Source organism: Aythya ferina (assembly GCF_964211825.1).
Source record: "Aythya ferina genome assembly, chromosome: 8".
NCBI lineage: Eukaryota > Metazoa > Chordata > Aves > Anseriformes > Anatidae > Aythya > Aythya ferina.
This window is the reverse complement of record NC_140304.1, coordinates 4,677,452-4,705,084: the sequence shown is the minus strand read 5'-3', so window position 1 is coordinate 4,705,084 and position 27,633 is coordinate 4,677,452. Positions and strand designations below refer to the sequence as shown.

At 36.1% G+C, this 27,633-nt stretch overlaps 2 protein-coding genes and 1 long non-coding RNA gene across 3 annotated transcripts; 1 reads left to right on the top strand and 2 right to left on the bottom strand.

Moving 5' to 3' along the window:
• Window positions 1–1,953: 1,953 nt before the first annotated feature.
• On the bottom strand, window positions 1,954–10,511 carry RTCA (RNA 3'-terminal phosphate cyclase). Its single transcript, XM_084527326.1, has 11 exons — window positions 10,300–10,511; window positions 10,083–10,183; window positions 8,387–8,530; window positions 6,863–6,986; window positions 6,333–6,391; window positions 5,673–5,814; window positions 4,791–4,915; window positions 4,609–4,667; window positions 3,901–3,995; window positions 2,994–3,098; window positions 1,954–2,635 (listed from the first exon to the last, which is right to left on the bottom strand). The coding sequence occupies exons 1-11, from the start codon at window positions 10,342–10,344 to the stop codon at window positions 2,537–2,539; spliced, it is 1,098 nt and encodes a 365-aa protein (XP_084383452.1). The 5' UTR covers window positions 10,345–10,511; the 3' UTR covers window positions 1,954–2,536.
• Window positions 10,512–10,832: 321 nt separating this feature from the next.
• On the top strand, window positions 10,833–23,013 carry DBT (dihydrolipoamide branched chain transacylase E2). The gene is made up of 11 exons (XM_084527302.1): window positions 10,833–11,020; window positions 14,243–14,366; window positions 14,527–14,602; window positions 15,489–15,670; window positions 16,111–16,238; window positions 17,373–17,616; window positions 18,063–18,229; window positions 19,244–19,321; window positions 20,927–21,118; window positions 21,299–21,370; window positions 22,367–23,013. Exons 1-11 carry the CDS (start codon window positions 10,970–10,972, stop codon window positions 22,532–22,534), a joined length of 1,482 nt encoding a protein of 493 aa, XP_084383428.1. The 5' UTR covers window positions 10,833–10,969; the 3' UTR covers window positions 22,535–23,013.
• A 109-nt stretch (window positions 23,014–23,122) lies between these two features.
• On the bottom strand, window positions 23,123–24,103 carry LOC311440421. The gene is made up of 2 exons (XR_014695395.1): window positions 23,548–24,103; window positions 23,123–23,470 (listed from the first exon to the last, which is right to left on the bottom strand). It is a non-coding gene; the product is annotated as an uncharacterized lncRNA (long non-coding RNA).
• Window positions 24,104–27,633: the final 3,530 nt, after the last annotated feature.

The following is a 27,633-nucleotide window of genomic DNA, read 5'->3' as shown; positions in this document are numbered from 1 at the left end:
CTAGCTTGTTAGTAATGAGCAATAAATCTTACTATCTTCTTATGCTGAGTCTGTTTTGCCTGTTACAATAATTATTGTGTGATTTTCTCATCCTTATCTCAACCCTTGAGCCCTTTTCACATATTTTCTCCCCATTCCTCTTTGAGGAGGGGGAGTGAGAGAGCGGCTGTGGTGGAGCTCGGCTGCCCACTCGAGCGGAACCACGACAATTGTAGAGCAAGAAGGCTAAGTGTATAAGACACTCAATAGAGATTTTAAAAACTAAAGGCAAAGCATTAATTCCTGGATTGTAATTTATAAAGATGTGCACTGTGTCGGCTTATTTTGAATACTACAAAAAATGACACTTTTATTCTCTCTCTCTAAACATAATTTCTACAAAGGCTTCAATTTCATAACAAATAATTGTAATTGCCTGTAGTCTGTGCAAGTTGTTTGATTGGATATTGGTAAAAAGGTATTATTACATTATACAGAATTCAGTTATTGAACTTCAAATATTCAAAAATGAATATTTGTAGGTTACAAACGGCTTTTGATATGCTTTTCTGTATTAAGTAACTGCCTGTAATTAATTTTTGGCTATAACTTCTTAGGTTTTAGGGCTTAATTGAAGCTTCCTCTTTCTCAGCTGCCAGAGTAACCTGAGGATTCCCCACATACCAGAAATCTTCTATATTGTTATTTTTGGCCACAACTTCTTCTGAAAGAATTTGTGAAAAACTGATGCTGTTGAATTATGTTACAGCCAGCCCTCCCTTCAGTGGGAATCTCTCCAGTAGAAGGGTAATTAGTTAAGTAAATTAAATTTTTGAACTGGGGAAGTAGGCAAACAAAACAAGCACAGAAAACAACTCCTTGGGAGCTTTTTTTTCAAGTTTTCTTTTTAAAATACATTTTAAGTTCTTCCAAAAGGAAACACTGAAAATCATGAGCAGCAGCAAATAGGAATTTAGAGAGGGACGCTTTTATTAAATGAAGAATTTAGAGTATCAGTATTACAGACATAATTCAGTGGGTATCTGCTGCCCCCTTCAGACTACTCCCAGTATTAAAGAAAATTTTTTAAAGCGGAAATTAATAGCATTCCATTCTTCTGCACTAGTTTTTGCTGGGGAGTGGGAAAGAACCCTAAGAATAAATACATTTTTAAGCAGATAGCTGGTGATTTTTTTTTTTTATATATCAGCAGTAGATTTTATTTTAATGAGTAAGACAAACTGTACTTCAAGTTACTACTTCAGCTACTAGGTTCAATACAGTAGGAAAAAAGATCTTGGACTTGGAAAAAATCTGTGGACTAGGATGTGGGAAAACTGGAAAATAATTAGATTAATCTAGACTGTGTTTATACATTTTTTGGTAAAGTCATTCCAATTCTGTGATTCAGTTCTTCATGTGCAAAACACATGATGCCTCATCTCTTTTTAAATCTTTTAATTCAGAGTAAGATTTGATAGCAAGATCAAGACCAGATTAGCAGAAATTCTTTCTTACCTGCTCCCCAGATAGGGGATAATGCAACTGAGTTTTATATGCCTAAATACACTTGTATGTGCACTGCTCAGTGTATGCACATGTATACATTTGTGTGTATATACCTGTATTCAACAGCTCTCTAATCTCAGCTGAAATAAAGTACTCCCATTAAGAAGAAACAACAGCTTTGTGCAAATGTAGACCAATTACTCTTAGCTAAAAAGGACAGATGTAGATAGAAAATAATAATTGTATTTTTTCTATTTGGGATGTAACATTGTACATTTTCTAAGCTTGTCTGAGAAGATTTTTATAAAACTGATAAAAAGAGAAGATTTAAAATAAGATTGTTATATGCATTGAGTGTTCTTACTCTACTGAGGGAAAGAAATTACATTTCTGAACACTTTCTTTATATCAATCTCCTATTAACACAACCTGCTGAGTTAATAGCAAAAAGAAATACCAGACTTGTTTGGTGCTATTGCTTTTTTTATTTCCTCATATATGATTTAAGCAAAATTGTTAGGGAAGAACAGAGATACAGATTTGATGGTACACTTCATTCCATGCTCCTCATAACATAAGGATCCCAAGAAATAAAATGTACATGTTTTAAAGTGGAAAGAATGTATCATCTAGGTATTTTTTTTTCCCAAAACTGAAACAGTTATTTTCTGCTTTGATGAATCTGAATTCTTAGAGCTTCTAATTGATGTTCTTGGATGCCCGAGTACATGCACTGTATTCTGTTTGCTGTCCTATCTGTACTCATTTTGCTGATAATAGAAAAAAAAAAGTAAAAAAAAAATAAAAATTTAATTTCCATTTTTCGCACCACAGATTCTCAGCACACCAAGGGAAAACTTGATATCATCCTTGAAGTTAAATCAAATCAATTAGATGTGACAGAAGGATCCTCCTGTTCACATGCATATTAGACATCTATTGAAATGTAGTGCAATGCATCACTGAGGTATGTTGAGTTTTCTTGCTTTTTTTTTCTAGCAAAAAGCTTGCTTTTGCTAGCTTGCTTTTTTGTTGTTGTTTTTTAACCCTATAAGTTTGAGTTTATCATCCCCATTCCTTGGCACTCAATGATGTAGGTATCTTTACTGGGATCTTCCTCTTCTGATTTTGTCACAGTAAATTTGGCCTAAAACAGGATTAGAAATATACATCACAAATTCAGTTATATGCAAGTTTAAATTTTCAATATCTGATGTCCAATAATTTATACATATTACAGATTTTACTGATTTCATTACAAATATTAACTTAAAGGTGGTAGAAGTATCTAACAATTCTAAAGGCATTAAACTCTAAATTATGTTTAATTTATACTGGCAAACTCCCCCATAAATACTGTAACAGTTATTTTATCAATGCTTACCCTCAATGACAAAATTCAGTTCACACTGCCTGCATAAAACAGTGTGAATCTACAAAACTGCACCCTTCTTAGTTACTGGAATGCAACTGAGAGGATAAAATCCCTGAAGTTTTGGACTCACCTTTGTTAGCTGTTCTGCAAAGTGTATAGCAGTTTGTGTATGAAGTGTAATTGGTCCACTTTTCACTCTAGACACCCCCTTTGCTAGTGCCATAAAAATGATCAGCTGAAAAGAGGGGGAAAAGGTCATTATTAAATACCTCTTCAGATCCTAGGAAGTTACTGATTTAAAAAAAAATATATATATATATATAAAAAAATCCATGAAGTCTGTAAATGTAAAAACATTGTCTGCCAAATATCATAAAAGTTCATGCTGCTGAGTGTTAAGAGTGATCCAAAGCTCAAGAAGCTTGGAATTTACTAATGTGATGCCTGATTACAGAAGGGCTACTACTAGTCAAGTTTGCCACTAGAATTTGTGTTATTATGTTTTACTTTGCTCCTCATTCCTCAGGCTTCCCCAAAGTCATGTCAGACTCCAGATTACAAGACTACCTTTGTGTGGAGAGAAAAACTCAGAAAAGGTTTTTAAATATAACACTTTATGATGACATATTCACCAGACAGACAGGAATACCTCCTAGATAATATGTTCTCCAATAACTTTAACCAGGGAGCTACTTTTACTCCTATACATGCAGCACCAAAGCGAATTACTACTTCATATTTTATACCTATTATTTAATGATGTGTGCAAAACCAGAAGCATCTGTGGTTCCTAAGAACTGCATGTAGTATGCTAATTCTACTGATGTGAACCAGTACTGATGTGTACCACACCTGGAAACTTCTCAAGACTGATTATCAATTAATTATTTAAAGCCATGCCTACTTGTGGAGATAAAATCCAAGTTTGAAGTCTATGTGCCGTTCTTTCACTGTTCAGATTTACATTATTTACAAGTAATATATACATAAATGTTCTTGCTACATCACCTTCATGTAAACACAAATAGGAGCCTTACTTGGTCTTGTAAAGAATCATCCACAGCTCCACCATGTTTAAGATTCTTCAGCAGTATCTCAGCTGCTTCAATGCCAACCTTGTCAGAATTTTTTCCTAACAGAGAAATGTAAGAAGTTAGGATGCTGCCAATTATTTTTAGCACATAAAAACTAGAGAAAACAAAGAAGCAAACAACAACTTTTTAAACTTTATTTCCATGCTCTTGCCTCAAATGTCTTCTTGAAAAAACTCCTGTCTTATGATGACATATTCCATAAGCACTGGGAAGCACATGGCCCCACTTACAGTCAGAAAAACATTTTATTCAAACCATGTAGATCAAAAGCACATCTATTCCTTTTAATCTAGATGCACATCTAGATTCAATGCTGAACAAAACCTTCAGAGGTAAACCATAGAACCTGTATGTAAAGTCCAGAAGTATTTTCAACTCAGTGATCCTTAACAATCCTTTCTGATAAAAGGTGAATTTAATAATTTTGTAATTTTTTCTTGATACGTAAAAGCAGCTTAGAAATACAAAGTGCAATATTTTATCTACTGAGTTTCAAATCTGTTCATTTCCTCTATCCCTTATTAGTAAATAACATCCACTTAAAAATGCAACACTCAAAGCATCAGATCTTTGAACAGATTATACTTCAGATTTCTACTTAATAGAATACTAAGTTGATTCTGAAAGAGATGTATTCCATACAACTCTTACCTCTCTTGCCAAGTGATGACCCAGCTAACAAACAACCTGTTGATGTCTCTGCAACAATGCTGAGCAGAAAAAGTATTAAAAACAAGATCAGTCACATTACACTTCATCAGACAATTAATCAAGATCTAGCTAATCAACCAGTAACGTTACAGGCATTAATAGAAAGTTTAGGCTTGTCTTACATTATTCCACTTCCAGTCCCAAAGGCTTGATCATCAGGTTCTCGAACAGGCTGAATGTTAATGTAAAGATCTCTGATTTCTTTTCTGATGCATCTCACTGCTGCTGCTGACATGTCTTTTGCCAGCTAACAAGAGGTAGAAACATTAATTAATTAAATGATGTAACTTAGGCACGTGGGGGCAGATGAAGCTTATCCTATCCTTGTGATATTCATAGGGTCAGAGATTTTAAGACCAAACTCAGCACTCTTCAAAAACTAGCTCAGTTTCTCCTCTCCCTTCCTTTTCTGCTTCCTAGTCTGTGTGTGAGATGGAGCCCTGAGGAGATTCCAACACTCATTCTCTGTAAACACAGATAGGATAGAAATAATGGAAAGGAGGAGGCATAAAGGGGCAAATTTATCTTTTTTTTTAATTTTTTTTTTTATTTTTGGCTAACTTAACTTGTTCTGTCTGATCCCAGTAACAATAGTTGAAGTCTGATTTTGTCTGTCTTCTATTACAGTGCACCATAGTTTAGCCATGAATCTATGAAAAACAGCCATTATTTCAGATTTCAGATAATTCACAGAAACATGAACTATACCTAGATATGATACCCCTCAATAGATACTAAATATTTTTGAATGGTTACACGAAGGATACCACAGACACTGTTGTTATTTCCTATTTTAGCTGCTACCATATCCCTGTGCAATAACAATATTTTAGAAATCCAAAATTCTGTTTTATGGCCTGAATAATGCAATCCATTTAACACAACTACTTGGCTTATATGTGACTGCAGAGTACAGGAACAGTAGAGGTGTGCTAGAGAGGTTACATGCAATTTTATATAGATCTGTGAAGTTGGATACCACCACAGCTATTATCAGCACTCACTTTTATAGGCAGTGCTCCAGCAACAAACGCTCTTCCATATATCTTTGTCACGGTGCCACGTTCTGTTAAGTTTATTGCGCTCAGCTCTTTGACTGGTGACATCTGGACTACAACTTCACCACCTCCCTGAGGATAGTAGCCCCTGTTTACAAACAGTAATCAGATATAATTAAATGTAAAGATCACAGGGAAACCCAGAAAATAACCATAAGCCTCTTTGTATATTCTGTGATACATTCTCATGTTCTGTTACTATACATATCAATTTTGTTGGTGTGCCTAAGAAATCTTTGTAATACAAGAATATTCTCCAATAGCATTACCTCAAAATACAGATCTTATTAACTGCCTAACACTAACTTAACTGGTACCCCAGAAAAAGCTCAGTAATGGACTGACTGTTCAGCATGCACTTCCCTCAGGGGTTAGTTCTCTGGAAACATTAAAACAATAGCTGAAGGCTCAGCAATGAAAAAGAAAAGACAGGGAAGAACCACATAACATTCGTCATACAGTGATGGTCCGCACAGGGGCCGCTAATACAGTATAGTTAATGTAAGATAAATTCAGCCCTTAGATTGATTCAGAGCACCTTGCGTGTGCCTCCATGCTCACACACTGCTGTAAGGACTGCTTCTGCCACACGACACTGTAACTCACCTCTTTTTTATGTCACAATTAAATGTGAAATTGAACTTTTCAACTATTGGCTTGAAAACCTAAAAACGAGCATATATAAAAATACACAGTGAATCTAATTTGAATTTATCATTTCCCACTATTTCATTCAGTCTTCAAAAAAAAAAAGTTCAAAACAAAAATTTCAATTACATTATAAAAAGATAGGCAGTCTCATCCATACAGCTTATTTGAGGTTCCCCATATTGTATTCTGAATAATGCTTTGTGTTAAAGGATTCTTTTTTGAGAAGAGAACAAATAACAATTCACAGAGCTTCTAGAATAAAGAATATATCTTAAGTGAATTTTGCTTTAGTAATTATAAGCAAACAGACAAGCCATTATTTCAGGGACTTCCATGAAGCATTGGTTGCTGTATACATATGGTATACGGATAGTGTAATATTCCCATGCTTGATTCCATAATTACAAATAAACTTGCAAAAGAGCAACAGAAGTAGGATAGTTATATTACATATATAGGCATGAGTTGAAGGAATTTTTCCCTACCATGAGTGTGTAGTCTATCTGAGGAGCCATCTCAGCATTGGTCCCACCTTTAAAATGAAGTTCTGATGGGGAAGCAGCAAACAGCACACAGGGCATTGCTACCTGCATCAGCAGACACACGCTCCTAAAAGCAATTACAAGATACTCAAATGTCATGCGGTCACAATCTGTGTAGAATCACAACACACAGAGGGCAAATGACTTTACAGAGAATAAGTATTTGATTTTTAACATTATCTATAAAGTAAACTTATTACTCTTAAAAATAATTCTAATTAAAACTTCATGTTCTTGGCAAGCCTAAACATAAACACTTTTGTTTCACAATAATTGTACCTTTAATATTCCTGTTTGAAGTAAAAGTAACGTATGCTTCCTTAGTATACTGATGGTACTGTGAAAACTGCAGGGTTAGACAGCAGATGGTAAAAGCAGGAAAGGTTTAGGCAGCAATTTTAAAATTTTAATATTTAATTAATAATAAAATACATAAAAACCCGCAAAATTGCTTAGAGGCTGTTCAACATCTCACACAAGAAAATTCAGGGGCATAGAAAATATGCTTTGAGATACATGATTCTCCTGTTACTGAATCCCTCCACATTCCATAGATAATAATGAACCTCAAAATAGTTTTACAAAAGTAAGTGAAACAGTTATGTCATGGGTGTTTCATGTTTGTGAACTATACTTTTTTTTTGATGACACACACTTGTGATTAATTTTATTAATTCTTCTGCATTGTTGCCTACTCAAGCCTTTCTGCATTATGTTTAAGTAAAAGACATAAAAGACATCAGCTTAGTTGTTTATACTATCGCAATTCAGAAACATATTTCTCTTAAAGGAAACCTTAACTTATACCTACCCTAGCTTACACTTTCAAGTTCACAGCTAAACCCATTCTACTTTTTTGCAACAGATTCCTAGAACAAAGGATTCAATACAGGAAAAACAAAATGGAAGAAACACAGGGACAAAAACCAGCTGATTGAATATGGCCCAAGTTCCAAAAGACTAGTATACTGCACCACCATGTGCGTACGTACAACCTTAAAACTGACTTTATTATATAAGAAGGACTAATTCAATATTTCATTGTATAATCAATATATTAATACATTAATCAATGTACTAATTCAACATCAGATATGTAATACCTTTGCAATGTATTTTTGCATTTGTGAAATACCTATCTAATTTGATGCATTGACCTAACATTTCATGTGCTAATGGAAGAAAATAATTTTTTAAGTGCATGGGCATCTTTTTTTTTTTTTTTAACATTAACCAAATGTTCAACTTTTATATTTGTTCAACAATTTATATGTAATTATATACTTTATCAATATATATCCTGCTTACATAGCAGGAGCTTTGCTCACAGGTAGCAGACAGCACAGATCATGGCTCATTAGCCACGTATTAACGTTCTTTTTTCACCTCTTTTGTGACAATTTTAAAGTTACCAAAAGCAGTTAAGAGCAGTTGCTTGTCAATCATTATCCACGTACAAAGACATACCCTGCTGTTTTTGTATCTGCTATGTGGGTTCCACCTTTGATCTTCCCAGGAGTGAAGGTTATTTCTGTTGAACCAATTTCTCCACCCTCCAGCTTCCCTTCACATAAATCTCGAACGATCTCCAATCCAGACAGATGCTGGGGTCTTAAAGTCATAATACGAAGTTAAAGATCCATTCAAATAGACTACATAATCATGTTACATTAAAAAAAAAAACAAAAAACAACTAAACATCAACTAATACATCAGTCAACATCAATTGCCAATTTAAAACAAGGATCAGAAAATCAAATCTGGTTCCTACATTTCTCCTGAGTTCAGAGGAGCTAAAGGAGTAGCTTTCTGATCATTCTGAAATTCATAGGGTCCTGGTGTGTTTTCCAATAGAAAGGGTCAGGACAGACAGACGAGCTGCAACAGTCACTGTCCTAATATGATAAATGACAAAAATGTAATGGGATAATGCTGCAAAGTGGTATAATGATAGCAATACTGAACTGGAGCCAAAGCCGATTAACTGTTCCCAGAGCCATAAGAGAGCTAACAGTTAGTTCAGTGCATCTCTCCTGCAGTGCTTGCATTTCCATTTGCTTGTGTAGTTTACATAGGAGAGAAAATAAATAAATAAATAAATCTTTTTTTTGTGTTGTTACATTTTGAAGATGTCATTAAGAACTTGAGCTATGATTTTATTCAGTAGCCTAACAGGCTGTTAAGACAGTAAAGCTCATTATTAATTGACTGTCAAGCCCCTCTTAATATATGAATTTCCTTACACGAAAACCATCGGGAAATACAGCAAAACCCACTGTATACCATTCTACAGACTACTTTCAAGGCAGTTATGAAACAGTAGCATGGATAAGCGAGACTGTTTCAGTAAGCCTAAACTAACTACCTCAAAGCTCATATCTCTCCTGGATACGTTTAAAGACCAATAATCTTTTTTTTTTTAAGCTGAAAAACTACACAACTACACATATATAAAAATGCTAAGGGATCGGTTTTCCTTAGTTGTAATTAAAACTCATCCTAAATAAATGATGATTCTGACCTCCGTGTTTGTCTTACAAATGTGATGTTAGTCAAAAAGCATGTCACTAATTAACTGAGTTAATGAAGGAGCACAATTCTAGGCAGAATAATGCCAGTTATTAAATCAAGATGAGAAATGCAAGTAATGTGTCTGATGTTTCTGGTAGCGTACAGAATACAAATGACTGCTCTGGGACACACAGACAGCATAGGAACTGTTTTGTATAGAATATGAAACACTTTGTATGGTGTATATGATATATATACTATATACTCAGTGATTAATGTCTCAGTGAGGCATTATACGATCTTAATTACATTTTGTTTCACACCACGCAGGCTACTTTACCTTTGAAAATAGTTTTCAGGCACTTTTAAGGCTGCGCTGCCTGACAGGTGGGGGCAGAGGGAGTGCCCTCACCGCTCCCGGCAGCAAGGCAGGGCCAGGGGGAGGGAGGAAGCTGCCCTAAGGGAGGAGAGGGCAGAAAGCAAAGCGCAGCGCGGCTCTGCCTGCTCGGACAGGCCTGCTACCTTCTGGCTTCCCTCCGCACTCGGTCCCTCCACGCCAGCGAGCCACAGGAAGACTTTTTGTTAAAGAAAGGCCGCTTAAAACGCTGCCAGGGCGCGGTTTTTGCCCTTGGAGGCGTTTCGGGGCCGTTACCTGAGTCCGGGCTGGCTCCTCCCGGCGCGGATGCGGCGCACGCGGAGCGGCAGGCCCAGCAGGCAGCTCAGCGCCGTGGACACGCGCAGGATCTGCCCGCCCTGCGGGGGGAACGGCGCCGTCAGCGCTGCGGTCCCGCACCCGCCGCCCGCGGGCGAGGCGAGGCGAGCGCAGCCCAGCGGAGCCCAGCACGGCCCGGCCCGGTTCGGATGCTCACCCCCTCCATGATGCCGCCGTCTATCTCCACCCTGTCCCCATCCATGGCGGGCAGCCGCGGGGAGCCGCAGCGAGCCCCGAGGACGGCGAGAGCCCGGCGAAGCAGCGCCCACAGCCCGGTGCTGATGCCGCTGCCGGTGCCGGTGCCGGTGCCGGTGCCGGGCGGCGGCGCTGGAGCAGGCGCAGAGCGGGCGGGCGGGGGCGGTGCCGCCGCTGCCTGAGGAGCCGCCGCCGGGTCCCAGCGCCCGGGCGGCCGCGTAGCGGGCGGGGACAGCGCCCTCCTGCCCGCCCCAGCCACCCCGCCCCGTCCCGTCCCGGTGCAGGGATCGTTCAGGACACACACACACACACACACACACACACACACGGACACACGGACACACGGACACACGGACACACGGACACACACACGGACACGGGGCCCCTCGGGGACGTTTATTCCAGTGGCCGCACCCTGCGCGCTGCCCCCGGGAGCTGGGGGGCGCTGGGTGCCGGTGCCGCCGCGCCGGCCCCTCACGGAGCGCAGCCGCTGCCTCAGCCCCTGGCCCCAGTCCCGGCCCCGGCCCCGGCCCCGGCCCCGCCGCCCGGTTGGCTGCGGCTCGCGGGGCTGCGCGCGGGTTGGCTGCCGGGTGGGAGGTGTGCGGGGCGGCGGCCGCGGCTGCCGGGCGAAGATGGCGGCGGTGACCGCGCTGCGGAGCGGCTGCCGGACCGCGGGGCGCCTGGTAAGGGACGGGCCGGGGGCTGCCGCGCCAAGGCCCCGCCGCCGGGGGCTGGCGCCTCCCCTCAGCCCCTCGCCCGCGGGGCGCCTCAGCGCCTGCTGCCAGAGGGACCCGTGCTCCCCCGGCAGGCCGCCCGCAGCCTGCTGGCGCTCGGCGGGCGTCTGGCGACATCCAAGAAAAAAAAAAAAAAAGGATGCTTATTGCAATTCTGAAGTGTTGTGTTTGAATATTCTCTTTTTCTTCTTTTTTTTGTGGTTGTCAAGGGGAAGAGAGACAGGTTGTGGTGGTTCGTGGAGGCTGTAGGTTAGTAAGTAAGAAAGGAGCCCGGCGATCTTGGGTTAAATGGTGGAGAAATAACAGTTAGCTAGAGGCCAGGCAGGGTGCCAAGTGTTAAGGCAAGGAATTATGTCCTTCGGGAATATGCTGGTAAGGCTGTTGGTTTAGCGTGTAGGTAACTTTATACTCGGAAATACAGAAGATGTATGCGAAACACATCCAAGATAATTAAATGGTCAATAAAAATGACTCAATATGACAGCAAGTCCAAAGAGTTCCATAGAAGAATATCCTTTAATACGAAATAGTTGCCTTTGAGCACAGCATACTCAATATGACTTTGAAATTGAGTGTTACTTCATCAGGTATTCTGTTACCCGCGTGCTGTGTAACAACACTTTGTTCTGAAGCCAGCAGTAGATCTCTAGGGTTGGAGGTGATTTAGAAAAGCACGGTAGGCTGCTTCTTATGGGAACAGTGCAAATTGAACTAGACGGGGCAAGACAGTTCTTCCCCAAATAGCATACAGCTTGTGTGTTGCCTTGGTTCAAGCCACAAGTCTCAGGTCATCCACAAAACAGTGGCTGATACCTCCTCAATACCAGTGAGAGACTGGAGCAGACCATTAGTCCCTTCTCCTGACGGTAACTGCTCCTTGAAAAGATGCCCAGGAAAGCGTTGCCTTTAGGTTGTCATACAGCATGATAGTGGTGACAGAAGCATAACTGCTAGTACTTTGCTACTTGGGATTTTTTATTATTATTTTATTTTTCCAGATACCAAGATCCATAGGTTGTTTAACTTTTTTGACATTTAGTACTTGCATGAATATGTATGGGTATGCGATGAATGTTAGAACTAATCTTGTCTTTTATATGCTCTTATTATTTCCTTACTTTGCATTATGCAGCAAGGAGTATTAAAGTGATTAAATACTGAATACAAGCATGGTCTTCTTATTTTATGGTATAAAATTGTTTACCTTGTTAGAAAGGAATACTGTTTTATGAAGAGATTGGATACTGTATTATTGCTTTAACATACTAGCACATCAGCTAGATAATGTGCAAAACCTGCAAACCAAAATAATTAAGTTCTCTGAAATGCAGCAGTTTTGAATGATTCCTACAGATGTAAATCGAAATAGCATTGAAACTTCTGTAACAAAACCAGTCTGGGTTTTGGCAGAGACATTGCTAATTCGCTACCTGCTTGGTAGTAACTACGTGGTTACCAGATGTTAAAATCACATGGGAAGCATTATGAAACTTCACACTTAGAGATAGTTCAGAGATTTGATGTGCTCCTTGTGATCATCTTCACAGGTAAATACTGAATGGTTGCCATGTAGGTTTATATAAAGAGAAAAGTTTTATTATAAGTTTGGGACAAAAAGATCTTGTTGGACAAAAAAAATGTAACCATGTGGACAGACATACAAAATTAAAAATAGGAGCAAATAGATTTCTGAAGACAGATTATATACCAATTTTGAATTGAATTAAAATTTTAAGTGTGTTCATGCAATAGGATTTGTCATCACTTAAATTACCATTTGCCTTTTTTTTTTTCCAGGGAGAATTATTTGGAGAACTAACAAAAAGGATTTACTGTTTGTTCATGATAGGAGTTAGAAAAATACTCTAGATCAGTAGATGCAATCTTGGTAGCAGGCAGATGCAAAGTAACTCAATGTGACTTTGCTGTGTCCTTTACCGGAGTTTGTATTTTATAAATACTTGTTTCTAAAAGACGATATTAAATGTAACTTGCAATGCTAGATCAAATACTATAGAAAATGTACACTGTCAATTCAGAATTGTACAGATTTGGGGGTAATCTATATTGTAAATGTGTAATATATAGTTCAAATAGTTCAACGGTTTGGGGGGTGGGAGGGCAATTAGGAAGTTTAATAATACTCTATATTATTTGAAAGGATATTTAAAAAAAAGTTTAAATGAACTTTCCCATACAGGTGTCCTGTTTTCTGGCTCATCTAAGAAGATAATTTCTAAATTTTACAGTTGTGAGCTACTTGAGGTACATTGTAGCACCTGATTTTTTTTAATCTCTAAATTAATTAGAGATAGTATCTACAGATAATTTTTATTTTTATGAATTTTACAGAACCCAAGACAACATAACACCAGAATTAGATTTAAGAAATATTACTAAATAAGAAAGGGTCTGAACTAACTTCTGTTGAGATTAATGATAAAATGCCTGTTTATTTCAATATAAGTGCTACTGGCTTTGCTTTTGACCAAAATCATGACTGATTTCACGGTGCTTTAAAGCAGACAGTTTTCCATAAATAACCTTTCAGAAGATTTTTTGACCCTTTGATTCCTGGATAAATATAATTGCAATTGAAATTTATTTGAAGATGTTTGTCTCCTATACAATAACAGAAATAAAAGGGCAACTGTTTGTGCCCTCTGGTGTGAATTTCCTTTCCAATTTGCACTTCTGATCACCTTTTGATTGGAATAAGAACCATCAAAGAATAATATGCTGATTTTTTTCCCACAGTCTAGGGGACCTTTCCAGCATTTGTTCTGCATGAGAATATTCCAAATGGCTGATGTTTTTGCTATTATGTATGCTTTTTTGTGTGTGTCCTGATGAAACCAATTGTTTAGAGAAACTATAGCAACTATGAATCTCTTCAGGTCTTGTCATGATTTTTGTTAATTGATTATGTTACTGTGGCTTTAATCTCTCCATGTGTTGTGTTAGTAAAAGAAGTTAAAGACGTTGCAAAGCTTATGCTAATTTAATGGTTATTATACATTCAGTACTTATTTGGTATAATTGTGTTTTCATAAGAATTTCTCTATATAAATTACAGTTAAACTGTTTTGTTACTGCTGTTGCATCAAGATTATTAAATGAGCTCTGTCTCCTCAGTCTAATATTTTAACGCTTAAGACTTTTTTCCCCCAGGTTTGTGCTCACCACGTTAGATCGTGCAGCAGCATTCGCTTTGTAAAATCAAAATATGTGTGCGTGTTTGACAAATCTGCCTTCAAGTTTAGTCATCAACAGCGATTATTCAGAACATCTGCTGGTAATCTTTTTCATAATAAAATTATTTTATTTTGCTATTTTATGAATGTTATGTTAGAGACTTCTATATGCTGGTATATAGACCATTTTTAATGCATTCAGATCATTCTGTCTTATATTTAATATTAAACATGCTGTTTTTCTTTATTGTCTGTTTTAAGTTTCGTGTGGCCAAATTGTCCAGTTTAAGCTTTCTGATATTGGAGAAGGGATTACAGAGGTGACTGTGAAAGAATGGTAAGCTAAGCTTTCGTATATATAAGAAATATACTAAGAAATCAGCAAGTAGTTTGAGTATTATTGATAATTGTCAATAATTCAGTTATTTACCTGACAGTGTTTTCTGTGAAGTTTTTCAAGTTTTGTTTTCATTGCATACAGTAAGCTTTATGTTTTGTATATTTGTAATCTGCTTCATTTGAAAATGGGAAATAAATGGGTGGAGGGAATGGGGTGCCCTAACTGCACCTGTTCATAGGCTTTCCTTTAGTGTTTTCAGGGTGCAGAAGGTCTTGGCTGTACTTTAGAAAAAAAATACAACTCTAGAGAATCTACGTAAAATTATCTTTTACCCCTTTTTCATTAAATTTAACGAAATATTTAAACATTTAAATTGTTGCTAGAAAGCCGGTGATGTTTGGATTAAGCAAAAACAAAGTGTCCAGTAGAGGGAGCAAGGCAGTGTTAGAATGTCTCACTCTTTGTACACACAGGTGCAATATTTCTGTGTAGGAGACAGATTCCGGCTTCTAGATTCTGTTCTGAAACTGATGATACACTGATCCTGATAACTCAAAACAGACTTCTTCAGCTTCAAACTAAGCTAGGCTTATTCTTATTTTTACATGGTTTATTATCTGCCAAAAAAACTCTGCTTAGCTAAAGTAATAGTAAAAATTGTATATGTGGTGATATTCTGAAACATTGTGGCACTGCTCAAAAAACATTTTTGTGTGACATCTGGCAAAAGGTATATAGCCAATGTATCCAGTATGTGTGATTTGTCATCTTATCTGGAATGCATTTAACGTTGTGGAGATATACATAACTGAATTTATCAAAAGAATACACAAAGTGGATTTTAACAGTTGTTATGTTTATATTAACATGTCTTTTCTTTTAGGTATATAAAAGAAGGTGATAGCGTTTCTCAGTTCGATAGCATCTGTGAAGTACAAAGCGATAAAGCTTCTGTTACTATTACTAGTCGTTATGATGGCATCATTAGGAAACTCCATTACAACTTAGATGAAATTGCTTATGTTGGAAAACCATTAGTGGACATTGAAATTGATGCTTCAAAAGGTATTGCAAGCAGTTTTTTCTATTGCGTATTTTGTTGTCATAAACCATCAGATTAACAGGGGAGTTTACTTTTTCCTCCTGAAAATGATAAATGTGAAATTGACTTTTTGTTCTGTAAAGCCAAGAAGATTAACTGGAAAACGTTGTGATGCTGTGTTAAAATTTAAAACTTCAATGACCAGTTACTTCCTATTGAAAACTCAAGCAACAGTCTTTAGCACTGTGTTCCCTTCCCCAGTATCTCATGTGAGGGATAGGTAATATTTCCTTTGTTGTGTTTTTTTTATTATTATTATTTTATTGTAAGAAATCTGGGACAGTGTTCACTGTCCATTTAACTTTTTCTTGAGTTAGAAAATTTAAATCAAATTTAAATTCTGAAATCTATCAAATTCTTATAGAATAGTCTAATAAAGTTATTTTTTTCATTTTATTTTCAGGTGTTGCCCCAGAAGAAGATGTTGTTGAAACACCTGCTATGTCTCATGAAGAACACACGCACCAAGAGATAAAAGGACACAAAACATTAGCAACGCCTGCAGTTCGTCGCCTTGCTATGGAAAACAATGTAAGTTTGCTGAATTGCATCCGGCCACATTTTATCCCTCTTTTATAAATCAGTTGACTGACTGAGAGGATATTGATTAGAGGAAAGTACAGTGATAAATGACTTATTTGAAATTTTATTTCAAATGCGTAAAAAATGTAGCAATGGAGAGAATGATGCTTTCTGATCATTATGACGTATAGGAAAATAATTACTGGGCTTAAAATGAAGCTAGGGTGCTCTCGGGTAGAGGTTTTAGAAAACCTTTTTAGAGGGGAAAAAAGAATGAAGTATCAAAATGGATTTCTGGGACAAAGGAGGGAAGAGAGAAAAATCAGTTCTCAGCTTTAGGTAGTTTGTTCTGTTCTCCAGATTTGTGTAAGAGCAGGGGATGGACTAGGTGGTCCTTTAAGGATTTTTTAAATTCTTTATATTTTTTTGGTGAATCTATGAATATTCCACTGTTTTTGAAAGCTTGTTTAATTTTTCTCCTAAAAATGCACCACAATAGAGAGAAATTTAAGTGACAACTAATTTTCTTCAAATTAATATTTTACCACTGATCATGTAATAAAGAGGTAAGTAGCATTTGTCCCTCCTTAAATATGCAGTTAGACACCTTGCAGGGCCTTTTAGATGATCTGAGCAAAGTTGAGTACCTAGTAAATTACTGAAAGTGTCACCTGGCTGCTGCAGAGACAGATGTATTCTTAGGGATCGTGGGTAAAATGCTACTAAGTTGTAGTTAGAATTAAAGCTTTATTTTTTCACAGAATTTTGTAATTAGCATAGCACACAATTTCATAAGTAGTGTAGCTTATGGTTACTTAGCTTTTGTTCTAATTAAATGGAGGTGTCCTTGACCACCAGAAAATCATTTGTTTTGCTGTATAGTGGCATGTCTGGTCCAAATCCTGCCTAGGATTCGTAGCTGCTTGATTTCATAGGCAACGCTCTGTGTCCTGTTTTGCTTCCCTGTTCTGTGATGGGGTCATATCCTGGTTGGTCAGGTGCACAGAACCTACAAGATGCTGGAAGGGAGGGAAATTGTAGGCATGTTGGATTAATATTTGGAATAATGAACTGTTTCTCACAATATTGAATATTTTTATATCTCTGTAAAGCAAGTGTCATAGCTTGTTATGTACTTTTCAGATTAAATTGAGTGAAGTTGTTGGAACAGGGAAAGATAACAGAATCCTTAAGGAAGACATACTCAATTATTTGGCCAAACAAACGGGAGCTATTCTACCTCCCTCACCAAAGGCTGAAATTATCCCACCACTGCCAAAATCAGAGACAGTGCCAACTGCTCCAAAGGACAAAGCACGCAAAATTCCTGTACCTGTTTCCAGACCGGTTGTGTTTTCAGGAAAAGATAAAACTGAACCTATAACAGGTAATTCATGAAACATGAAGTCTTGACGTGATGTTCACAGTAGACTACCAGTAAAAGTTACTCAATGAATATTTATGAAATAATTGTTCATGTTTTGGTTGGATGGATTTGGGTTGCAAATTGGAGAGAAAAAAAAAAGTTTTCTGGTTGCCTTTCAGGCAGTATTGGCTTGTAGAGCGAATAGTGCAGAAATAGTGCAGATCACTATACTATGGCACTATGATTTCAAAAATATACAGAGGAGAGAGATGTAGTAATATGATCCGAAATAATAAAGTTGTAAAAATTGAGCTGTGTGTGCTGAATAACTGTTGGCCCTAAGGTGGACTTTATCCTGTGCTTTTTTTAAAGTTTAGTAATTTTAGCATAAACAAATAATTGCAATTTCACCGTAACTTCCCAGAAGTTAATTTTCTTGGAGTATGAAGTCAGTGAATATTTTCCAGGTTTTCACAAGGCAATGGTAAAGACTATGAATGCAGCTTTGAAGATCCCTCACTTTGGTTATTGTGATGAGATTGACTTGACTCAGCTTGTTCAGTTGCGAGAAGAGATGAAACCTTTAGCACAAATTCGTGGAATTAAGCTTTCATTTATGCCCTTCTTCATAAAGGTGAGACAACCAGTAGAGGGCTATTTGAAGTACTAATGCTGTTTTTTAAGAAGATTTAAAATCTTCTGATCGATTATTGTTGTAGGTTGGAGCACCTCTATCACCTGAAAAATCACAGATCACAAGAAAAGTATCAGCTTTTCTTGTTTATTGAACTGCTCATCAATTTAGTGTTGGAATTGTAGCCAGGGTTAGATAATACCATGGAAATTATTTGAAATACTAATGGGGAAAGATAAAGCAGACAAAGTATTACTTAGGAAAGGGGTAAGCATCACTGGGTATTTAAATTAAACAAAACAAATTTAGCAAACTATTGGTATTTTTAGTGAGCTCCATTAAAATTAACCTCACGTGTGGAACACAATTTAATTTTGTTTTGATTTGGTGTCTGTTGGTAATGAATCCCTCAGGTGAATGAGTATGTCTCTTTTGTTCAGGTGAATTGAGTCTGTGTCCTCTCTTGTTCAGGAGACCGGGCACTTGTACTCATTTAGTTGTCATGTTTCATTTCCAACTGTTGTCATCACTGAAGGCTGAATGTATAGTTTAGTCTAAAACTTAGGATAATGCTATTTCAACTGGAGTGTTAAATAAGCTCTTAATCTTCCTGCTCTTTTTAGGCAGCATTAATAGTCCCTGAAATAATAATCATCTAAGTGGGGAGTTCAGAATGACGCTGCTGAGGCATCTTGTAACTTTTTTTCTTGGGCTATTTGATTTGAATTCTTGAACAGGAAATTACAAATGCTGATTCAATTTCAATTATATTTCATGAAGGGATTATCTTTTATATGTCTGTTTCATCTATCTTTGTTTTCTGGAAGTTTTTGTTCTGTTTTCCTAATCATGATGAAGCATCAACACACAAAGAGCTTAGGAGAGTTGAAGCCACGTTTTATTGCACTAAGAACCAAATTGTTACCAATCTAAATTCTCTCACCATTTCTTGCTTTCCATGTACCTCTCTGAGATACAAAGTATGACAATCTATTTCTTGTTTATATTTAACAGGCAGCTTCTCTAGGATTATTGCAGTATCCCATTCTTAATGCTTCTTTGGATGAAAGCTGTCAAAACGTCACATATAAGGTTTGTAAACTACTGATAAAAATTGTGAACAGAAAATCCAAGCTAACAGCTAATGAGGACTTTTCAGAACGTCTGACCTAATTGTAATGACTTGTACTAAAATTATAGTGTGTACTGTCTCTGGCTAGGATGGAGTTAAGTTTCCCCACAGCTGTGCTCTGTTTTTGTAGCTGGGACAGCACTGTTATCGCACTGAGGTTTTGTCCATTGCTGAGCAGTGCTGGCACAGCATTAAGACCCTCTCCCCAGCCTACTGGCTGTGGGTGGGCAAGAGGTGGAGAAAGGACACGGCCAGGGCAGCAGACCCAAACCAGCCAAGGGGTATTCCATGCCATGAAGTCATGCTCAGCAATAAAATCTGAAAAAGGGGAAGGAGAAGAGGGGGCTCCTGTTAAGAGAACATCTGTCCTGACACACTGCTGCATGTATTGAGGCCCCACTTAAGCCATGTCTGAACATCACTTGTTAATGGGAAGTAGAAAATATTTTTTTTCTTTCTTTGCTTCCATGAACCTCTTGCTTTTTTTTTTCTTTCTGAAATTATCCTTATCTCAACCTGTGAGTTTTTTTTTTCTGTCCATCATACTTTCCTCCCTTCCTTTCCTTTTGAGGAGAGGGAGTGAAAGATTGATTGTGGTGGAGGTTAACTGTCCATTGGTGTGAAACCACCAATTGGTGTTGTGCTGGAAAATAATTTGAGGATCTAGATTCTGTCTAAGATTAGATTTGGTTCAATATACATCTAATTTCTGTGGTTTGTTTAATGTTACTTTTAAAGTTACTTTTACTTCTTTATTTGGGTTTGTTCTCAAAAATACATACTATAATGATTTCCTAGTTTTCACCTGAAGATGGACCAAGCAATTCAAATGAGAACATCTGAAATCCAGTGACAGTAATTTTTAGTAATGACACATTTGTTCTACTGTTCTGACTCTCAACCCTTACATATTAAACTCATAAGATAAATTTAATAAAACATTTAAATTTCATACAAAGCACTGGTGGGATATTTCTGGAAAACAAATGTGTGTTTTGTAAAGTACTGTATATAATACACATAATGGTAAAAGGTCCTGAAGCTCCAAGCTCCTGTTGTGCTGTTTTGTCAGACTCTCATAGACGAATCCTTACATATTTCTTCTACAAAATGAAAGACAACTCACTTTCCTTTTTTTTTTTTTTTAATCATTTTTCATATTATAGTGTTCTATAGTATTATAGTGTTCTCTTCTAAACTGATAGTCGTTTTAAAGATGGTTGTATGGGTAACAAAACATGAAATATTTTCAGTGCAAACTTGATTCCAGATTTTGTGTTTCCTGGAGGTGAAATTCCCACAAAAATCAGTTTGGACTTACTTTGCAGATGTGAAAAGCTAATTCTTAAAAATTTACGTCCATTCCTCCACTCAAAATAGTATAGAGGAGCTTAATGTGGAGAAAGCTTCCTTGGTTAAAAATATGTATATATTTTATTGTGCGTGCGTATATATATTATTGCCAATATATATAATTTTGAAAGCATTCTTCAAGTGTTTTTTGTGTGCAATACGTGTTACGTTGACTGTTTATGTTAATATCCAGTTAATGAAACTTATTGTAGGCTTCGCACAACATTGGAGTTGCTATGGACACAGAACAAGGTTTAATTGTCCCAAATGTGAAAAATGTTCAAGTCTGCAGTGTTTTTGAGATTGCTTCTGAATTAAATCGCCTCCAAGCCTTGGGTTCTGCTGGCCAGCTGGGAACAAATGACCTCACTGGGGGAACATTCACCCTTTCAAATATTGGCACAGTAAGTACCAGAAAAATGAGAATGTAACCTGAAAACTGCTTCTGAAATTAATACTCTAATTAAAGTTTAATATGCAAAGAATAAAATGATTAACAATTCATTCTAGAAACAATCAACCTTTTCAAATAAATTATATAATTATTCTTTAACTGATAATATCTCTAGCATTTTCTTTTTTAGATTGGTGGCACTTACGCCAAACCAGTAATACTACCTCCTGAAGTAGCTATTGGAGCACTTGGAAAGATACAGGTATATTAACTTAGTGACGTGTTTAATTCTAGTGAACTAAGGTCATATTAAATGATAATGTTCTTAGATATATTTATATTATTTATATTCATATATACATATATATATATATATAAATATACATGTGTGCACACGTATATATATATATTGTGTGTGTATATATATTCACAAAAACATGACCTCTTTCTGTTATATGAACGCATAGCTTGTGATTGAAAAGTTTTGTTGTAATTTTAGATGGCTGGCCAGAGATGCCAAATGTTTCAGTAGAAGTCTTTTATGACAAAAATTCAGATTTATTTTCTAGAATTCTGTTATATTCACTCACATATATATTTAATCTTCTAGTTATTAGTAAATATCGTAAATTATATTTTTATAAGTTTTGCAACACGGCCATAGCACTCTTGCTATGATCAAGGAGAGAACTTGAGACTGAAAAAGTATTCTAATAATGCTTATAATTAGATTATTAGAATTAGAATGTATAGATTCAGGTGGCTGAATCTATACAGAACTCTGTATGGTTAAGGCAACTTCTTATTTTCTGAATTTGGGGATTTAAGTTTTTAATGTAGACATTTGAGATCAATACTGAACATGACTTAATATTAACTAGATTTACTTTTCGTATGTTCTTTCTGTGATCCTTTTGCTCAGGGAATGCTTTAGGGACATTGTCATTTTGAATGCTATCAGTGAAAGAAACTACTCAGGAGGGGGCTTTTGAGTCAAAAAAGGTTTTCACTACTTCAGTATTTCCAGGATGGTGGAAACAGGATACAGCTCTTTCTTATATAGGTTCACAATATAGTCTCATCTGCAGCACAAAGAATGATGGAAGCTCTTTCATTTCTGAATGGCACTACTGTTACCTGTCTGCCTAATTTAGTCAAATGTTTGAATTTAGATTAACAAATGAACAATAAAACTACAAATTTGTTAATTAAAATATTCCATATTTTATTTTATTTTATTCCTTTCTCTGATTTTTAGATTCTTCCTCGGTTTAATGGAAAAGGTGAAGTATTTAAAGCACAGATAATGAATGTGAGCTGGTCAGCTGATCACCGCATTATTGATGGAGCTACAATGGCCCGATTTTCTAACTTGTGGAAATCTTATTTGGAGAACCCTGCTTCAATGCTGCTAGACCTTAAATAAAGGAAACCATGGCTAGAATATGCCTCTAAATTTTTCATATTAGACTGAAGAATTACAAAAGCTGTCTCGGCTAGCACATGCCCTTTGCTACTTACATTATATAACAATTTTATGTGGTTAAAAGTTCTCAACAGCTTAAATCAGTCTATCAATTAATTGTTACTTCTTTTAATTAGTAGTGCTGTAATTTCTTCTACAGCCAGCTGTCAATAGGTCATGGCGCGACTTCTGAATGTGGTGATGGATTGTCTTTATTTTGCCTTTTGTAATACATATGGTCATGAGGCTGGTCTAAATGAATCACTGATCGATCTACGTCTGCAATATTTTTAAACTGATTAACCGGTTTTGAAGGGAAAAGCTTGCAGTTGTTCTTTGTTGGAAACATAAATTTATTTTAACAGGTAATATCCAAATTCCCAAAAGAAGTTATGCAAAAATCAAACACGAATAAAATACCTATTATGCTTCTGCTGTAAGATGTCCAGAGAGCTTTTTGTTATTTAACTAACTAACCTCTCAAAACTTTTGGTACTCCACTTTTTCCTGGCATTATATGCACAGGTACTCTTTATCAGATGATAAAGGGAAGAGGGCACACTTATTCAAATGCTTACTGATAACATTTAATGATAACTATCGGGGCCTTAAAACTGTCTAGAATATACTGTATTTTTGTAGGCTGTAAGTAGTTGCAATCTTTAAATTCCTTCCAGTTATTTTTGTTTCTTACAGAAAGCATGTCTGTAAAAAAAAAAAAAAAAAAAAAAAAAAAAAAAAAAAAAAAAGGATCTTACTAGTTATTCTGTGGTTAGATAAGCCTGACAATAAGCAGAATGTGTTCTAAAAGTTTTCACCATCTTGCGTTATTGATGTTCAGATACTAGAATCTGACAGGTTACTCTAATACAACAAAGAAATAGTATTATAAAAATACTATAAAAATAGTATAAAAATATAGTATAAAAAATATAGTATAAAAAATAGTATAAAAAATAGTATTATAAAAATACTATGTGGGATAACGGAGATCCAAGTCAAGTAATTAACAGGTTCAAGTTAATGCCTTCAGAACAGACAATAGTAATGTTTCTTTAAGGTAAACTAAACAGATGGTAAGGATTATAGCTGTATTTAACAGGAAATACAAAGAAAATGGTTGGATATAAATGCCTTCTAGAAATGTAAGCTGGACAGTTACATGGCCTTAAAAATTAATATGCAAATTGGACATTTTCTCCTTTCTTTAGATATATCAAAAACTGTCTCTACAGGAGCATTCTCCAAAATAGTAGACCAAAGTAGTCTAATGTATTTAGCTGTGAAGATGCAAGACACAAGCTACCAGAGGTAGAATCTCTGTTACCCTTGATGCTGAGACTGAGCAAGAGGAAAGCTGGTAATGTAGGTGGAGAGTATACATGTAAGGTGCTATTTATATTTTTATTGTGGTATAAGGGTCTTTTATATTAGTCGTTTTTTGCAATGTTTGACTAATATGTTGTGCTTATCACTTATTTCATTTTTATCAGATTTATTTATTCCTAATAAATTTTTTAAAGCCACAAAGAATTGTAGTAATACTGGTTTTATTTGTGAATTTCATGCAGGCAATCCTATACAGGTGGCTCAGTCTTCTATTTCTTCTTATCTTAGAGAACCTACTGCACTTGAGACTACTAAAAGAACGCAGCCTAAAGGCTATTCTCCTACAAGTATATTGTTGTGGTAAGGGTCCAGTCTGAGCAGTGTATTTTTTTCTTAGTGTTATGATCATGCAAAAAATGAAATGGGACAACAAAAGTGTAAAATAGAAAGTGATAAAGTGATCTTGAAATGTTTCATAGAAGATTTTTGTTCACAGGAGAAATGTGAAATTTCTTAAAACTCCAATAAAAGGGAAGCGTTTTTTAGTCTAACTCTAATTATCCACCTCTTCCAAGGAAGAAGAAATTAAGTAGACTTTAAGTTACGATTTTTTGTATTAAAAAATAAAAATACTGTGAGGATTGAACATATACTAGAACTGAAAGAAGAAATACCTATTACGAAAGAAGCTGTTATATCATTTTTGCTTTTGCATAACTTTGCCCCAGCTCCATCAAAAACAAACAAACACACAAAATTATGAAAAATACACATTTGAAGACTGAAAGCTAAAACAGTATCTTTTTTATGTAGGCATTAGCAGTCAGGTAGTTTTTGATGGTCTGGAGAGGGTTTACCCCTGCCTTTTTTTTCTTATAAAGTTCTGTGTTGTAACAGTAGAATCTAAATAGTTTAAGAAAGCCTAATGACTGAAAATTCTTTCTACTGAAAGAGGATTGCAATCAAATGGCTGACATTTGTTAAGTTTCATCTTCATATTTTATACCCTTATAATCTGCAATGTGGGTTAGCATGATCCAGTTTTCTGACTTTTATCTCAAATAGTGATCTATAATTTTATTAAACAATATAAGAGTAAAACAAGTAATTGCCGTTTTGAATTGAAAACTTGCTTATTTTTCATTATGTGTCATAACAAGTATGTTGTTCTTTTTGTTCACAATTAGTAATTTTTGTTAATCTCATAAACAATGTATGGGAGTCTAGCCATTTTCAGCAAACTGGGGAGATGTGAAGAGTGGTAAATGCTTGGGGGTTTTGCAGAAGTGCCTCATATGATACCTTCTATTCTCAGCATAGGTTAAAATTAGAACTAGACTGACGTTGCATTGGAGCCTGCGTGAGAGTTCCAAATGTTTTTGGTAGTACAGACAAGATTTGTAACTTATCTATTCTCTTGTGCGGAAAGCAATGAGTCATGGAAAATCTTTGAAAGCACCACATCTTTGAGGTAAGTTGTTCTTAAACTTGTTCACGATTGGAGATGAAGTTTTGGGGAGATCAGATTACATGGGAGGAACTTGAGGTTGTTTTACAGCCACACTTGTGAATTCCCATCTGAATTGTCAGTGACAATGTGATTTTTATGTTTGTGGTCCATTTTTTAGTCATGAAAATGAAACATAAAAGAACTAAAAGCTTTTGATAATCCTGTGATATAATTAAACATCCTTGAAAACAGAATCGTATCCCCAGGGCCTCTTTGATATTTCATGGCTTTAAGGCAATGTCTATTAAATCGTCTGTTTTCCACTACAAATGAGAGTTGCCAAGTGTAAGATTGCAATAAGTATTGATTATATAGTCTGATACTGGGTTTAGTATGCATGAACAAATACATCTTTTGAGACTGGAACCCTAATGCCTCCTTTCTGCACAAAACACTTAAAAAGATTTCTAGTTTTCTACCTGAAAACGCATATAGTTCAGAAAATCAGGTATGATGGATCAGGTAAATTGCTTAATCCCAATAGAAATCTAGTCCTGAAGAATATGGCAATTTAAATTGAAACTACAAATCAGAGCAAAAAGCCTCATACAGTGTTTTAGTCACTACTGTTGCATATTTGTATGATGAATGGGAAAGGTAATTTCTATGTGGATCACTGAAAGAGAAGTTAATCTTTCAAAATACAGCACATAAATGTGATCATGTTTATGCAGAAGAGAGAAAAAGGAAAGAATCCTCTTTTAAAGGAAAAAAGGGATTGAATCCCTAAAAAGGGATTGAATTCGTAATGCACCAGGGTGCATTGTGCCACATTGTGTGACACTGTTTGCATCACCTGTCAAGTTCTGCCAATTTTCCTTAACAGAGAACAGTTAAGAATCCTCAATATGAAAGTGTTGGACCAGATTCTCCTTTATTCAAGCTTTATAATATGATTGTATGCTGTCTTTATAACAGAAAGTAATCCTGATGATTTAAAATTATTATTATTTGCCTGGCTATACCTTGTTGGTTAATTGATTTCAGTATAACCAGGCTTTACAAATAACTCTGGTAGCAAAAGACACTGTAAACATGAAGCAGAATGATTACGTGTTTGAACACAGAAATGTTCACTAAACGACTGTAATCCATGCAATGTAAAATTACAATAGAATAAACATGATGGTAAAGGATGTTCTAAAAGGCAGACCTGCTGCAGTTATTGTAAGGAAATATTTGCATGAAAAGACTTGACGTTCCACTTTCGTTATATCTACCTACTTGTTAGGAAGAAAGTTTTCCTCACTTTTTCAGTTTGAATGGATATGTAAACATTTTTGTTACTTAGCCCCTGCAAATATTATTAAAAAATTGAAATAGAGCAATCAGATTGCCAGCATCCAGAGTACAGGTATGTACACTGCTATTTGTACAAAGTTTAACCCTCCAAGCTCTCCTTGATATGATTATCACTGCTTCAGTTTACTTCTAAAAACAAACAAACAACTTTCCCCAAATCATGACAATATTGACAGTATTTTTCAGAGGGATGCACCTGTTGGGATGATTGAATATCCTACTTTGCAGCTCTTCAGAAAATTATGTATTAATTATCTCTCTAAGGAAAAGATGACTTCAGAACATTAGCCTTATTTATAAATTGGGATCCTGAAACTCAGGAGGACCCCAAGAAGACTGAGAGAGAGGTGTGAAGAATTTAAAAAGCCTTGAAAGATATTGTATTGCTAACTCTAAAATATAATATGAGATTATATATGAGAACATGAGAGAAACCATTAAGAAAATTAAGCATGATAATTTATTTCCAGCAACATTTTAGTTTCTGTGAAGTGCAAAACTCCTTTAATTCCAAACATTTATACCTGCCAGGATGCAGCTATCATGATTTAACTGCTTAAAATTGCATGGAACAGTTTCATTTCTTCCTGGGAAAGGAATGAATATTTATATCTGCATTTAATAATTATGGTTGTTCTTAGTCTACAATTGTAAGGTGTAAGAAACTGAAAGAAATAGTTCTTCACTGATGAAGAATGCAGAAGAGATTGCAAAAACATACTTCACAGGGGTACCTTTTGGGGAAAAAAAGTTCAAAATGGTGCTTTCAACAGTTATTATTTACCTTGATTCCCGAAATGAAGGTTTAAATTCCTTGTGCTTTCTAATTTATTTGTTGTCATTATTTATTGTAGTTATAAACTTACTTGAATGATACTTCTACTGTGGTTTAATGGTCTCCAATGGTCAAATTTCCCAG